The sequence below is a fragment of the Trichinella spiralis genome (genome assembly GCF_000181795.1).
Source record: "Trichinella spiralis strain ISS 195 chromosome Unknown Scfld4, whole genome shotgun sequence".
Lineage (NCBI taxonomy): Eukaryota > Metazoa > Nematoda > Enoplea > Trichinellida > Trichinellidae > Trichinella > Trichinella spiralis.
In genome coordinates, this window is record NW_003526943.1 from 10,512,791 (window position 1) to 10,515,115 (window position 2,325).

Consider the following 2,325-nt stretch of genomic DNA (forward strand, 5'->3'; position numbering starts at 1 on the left):
AGCGACAAAATTTTTGCCGGGAACCTAAAACATGAGTATGAAAAATTGCAATATGAAATTTCATTTACAAAAACCGAACACTTCAATACCTCCAATCAAGGTGAATTTTGTTATAAACTGGCTTTCTCCATTATCTAAATTATCTAGTTTCCTTGTTTTTATAACGCTTACCTGAATAACGACTTAAATTTTATATAAACAAATAAATATGTTTTTAAAATAATGAAAGAAAAAATAATTTAAAAACAGTATGCATATATTTATACTGTTCTTCAAAGAAGGTTTGTCTTGCCACAATTTCTCAAATGAAATGAAAACAACGATGGCCCAGTAACAACGTGATTTATGTAAACATTTCACTTTTGAACAAGTTCGATCTTAATTTCAAATTATGTAAATTTTACCGTAAGAAAGGTCTGAGAGGCCTATCATTCACAATGCAGCGGATTGGTAGAAAAATGCAATAACACCCTTCTGAACATGTTATCTACCATGTGTTGCGATAATCTTGAAACCCTGGACAATTTGCTTCCATGGAAAAGGGCATGAGGCAACAGGAGTGAGGCTGGCGTTAGCGTTATTGGGAAGGATACCGAGGCTCCCTTTAGATGCGAAGTTAGGTGTGCTGCCTAGGAGTGAAGAGCCTGTGAATAGGTTCGTGCTAAACATCAGGCGGGCGGCTGATTGAGAGCAGGAAGATATCCATTACCAGGCGCCTTTGCTTCTCCTTTTGATGTCTCTTCTACATAGGGTTTTAGGCGACCAAGGTGAACGATCGTTCGGTAGAGCTTGTCTTTGCAGCCCTGCAAGCGATAGGTGCAAGCGCCCAGTTTCAAGACCATGGAGAATGGCATCAACCAGTGAGAATCAAGTTTGCGTTTGGAATGAGAAGAGGAGTTATTATCAGCATTTTGTACTAATGAAAAATAAATTTTTTAATGTACATTTTTTGTTTAAAAACAACATTCCTCAAAAAATTACGTATAAAGATGTAACAGTGAAAATGTTTGTTTGATTTTTATTTTGCTGCATTGAGGTCATTTTGAGCAAAGTGAATTATTTCATTGCAGCTGAATGTGTATTCAAGCAGTTTCTAAATGTTAAGTCCACTTTTCTACTCATCTGCTATGTAAAGAAATTTCTCTGTAGGTACAATGAGAATCTTTTTACAAATCAAATGCGCATCCATAATAAATTTTTTGCCATGTTATACTAAAAAATATTCATAAAAGCACAACAACATTTTATCTAAAATAATAACAACACAAATGCATTTGCTGTTATTTCTGTTTACTTTGTGTAAAAATTTTAAAACTTCATGTCATTTAAGGAAATTCTACACTTTGATTTTTTTAAGTTTATTTGATTTTTAGCAATAGATAGCGCATTTCACCAGACTGAACACCAATAAATTTGCCTCTTATATACACAAAACAAAACTATTACACAAAACGTTCAATTAGTTAATATTATTAAAAATTCAATTTAATTGCAAACATATAATAAATTACAAAGTCACATTATAATGAAAAAAACTGAAAGTGTATTTGTAATCAATGCCAGATGCAAATTCATTTCATGAAATATTTCTTTTTCATTTTAAATTTCAAGCGAAGGTTTCTAATTTAAAAACTTCTTAAATAAATATCTAAAAACAAAAAATGACTGGTATCGTTTTCAAAATAAATTATTAAAAATGATAATCTATAAACGATTCTATCTTAAACGTAAAAGTTTAAAGTGGATTAAAGCTGAATGAAAAAAGTTTAAATTACTTTAAAATACCATTCAATCCAATATATATATGTATGATTTGTTTTCAAACTGCTGTTCAGTTACGCAGATTGTTGTTAGTGTACTTGTGGTTCTGGTATCTGAAAATGACGCATTTTTCTCTTAGCGAAAAAGAATGGCGACAGTTTTGCTATTTGATGAAAAAGATGCTTTGTAATATTCAACTAAGTGAAGAAGAAATCTCGTTAATTTTGGAAAAAGCGCAACTGGCGTTTCAAGATGAAGGCACGCTATTAGAATTTGACGCTCCCGTATCAATATGCGGGGATATTCATGGTCAGTATAATGACCTGCTAAGATTATTCGGTGCTCTAGGATGGCCTCCTGAGAAGCGATATTTGTTTTTGGGTGATTATGTTGACCGAGGCGACAACAGTATTGAGGTGATTTCGATGCTATTACTGTTAAAAATACTGAATCCCCATGCCGTTTACCTGCTTCGTGGCAATCATGAAACTTTAGCTGTTAACAGTGTATATGGATTTCTTGAAGAAGTCCGCCATCGATATTCACGTGATCTTTATATTTAAA

General features: G+C 32.7%; 1 protein-coding gene across 1 annotated transcript; it reads left to right on the forward strand.

The window, feature by feature from the left end:
- Positions 1 to 1,880: 1,880 nt before the first annotated feature.
- Tsp_06318 (phosphoprotein phosphatase 1) lies at positions 1,881 to 2,307 on the forward strand (the record flags this gene model as incomplete). Its single annotated transcript, XM_003378344.1, has 1 exon — positions 1,881 to 2,307. A coding segment is annotated over exon 1 (427 nt), but the record flags the coding sequence as incomplete, so codon positions are not given.
- Between the last annotated feature and the right edge of the window lie 18 nt (positions 2,308 to 2,325).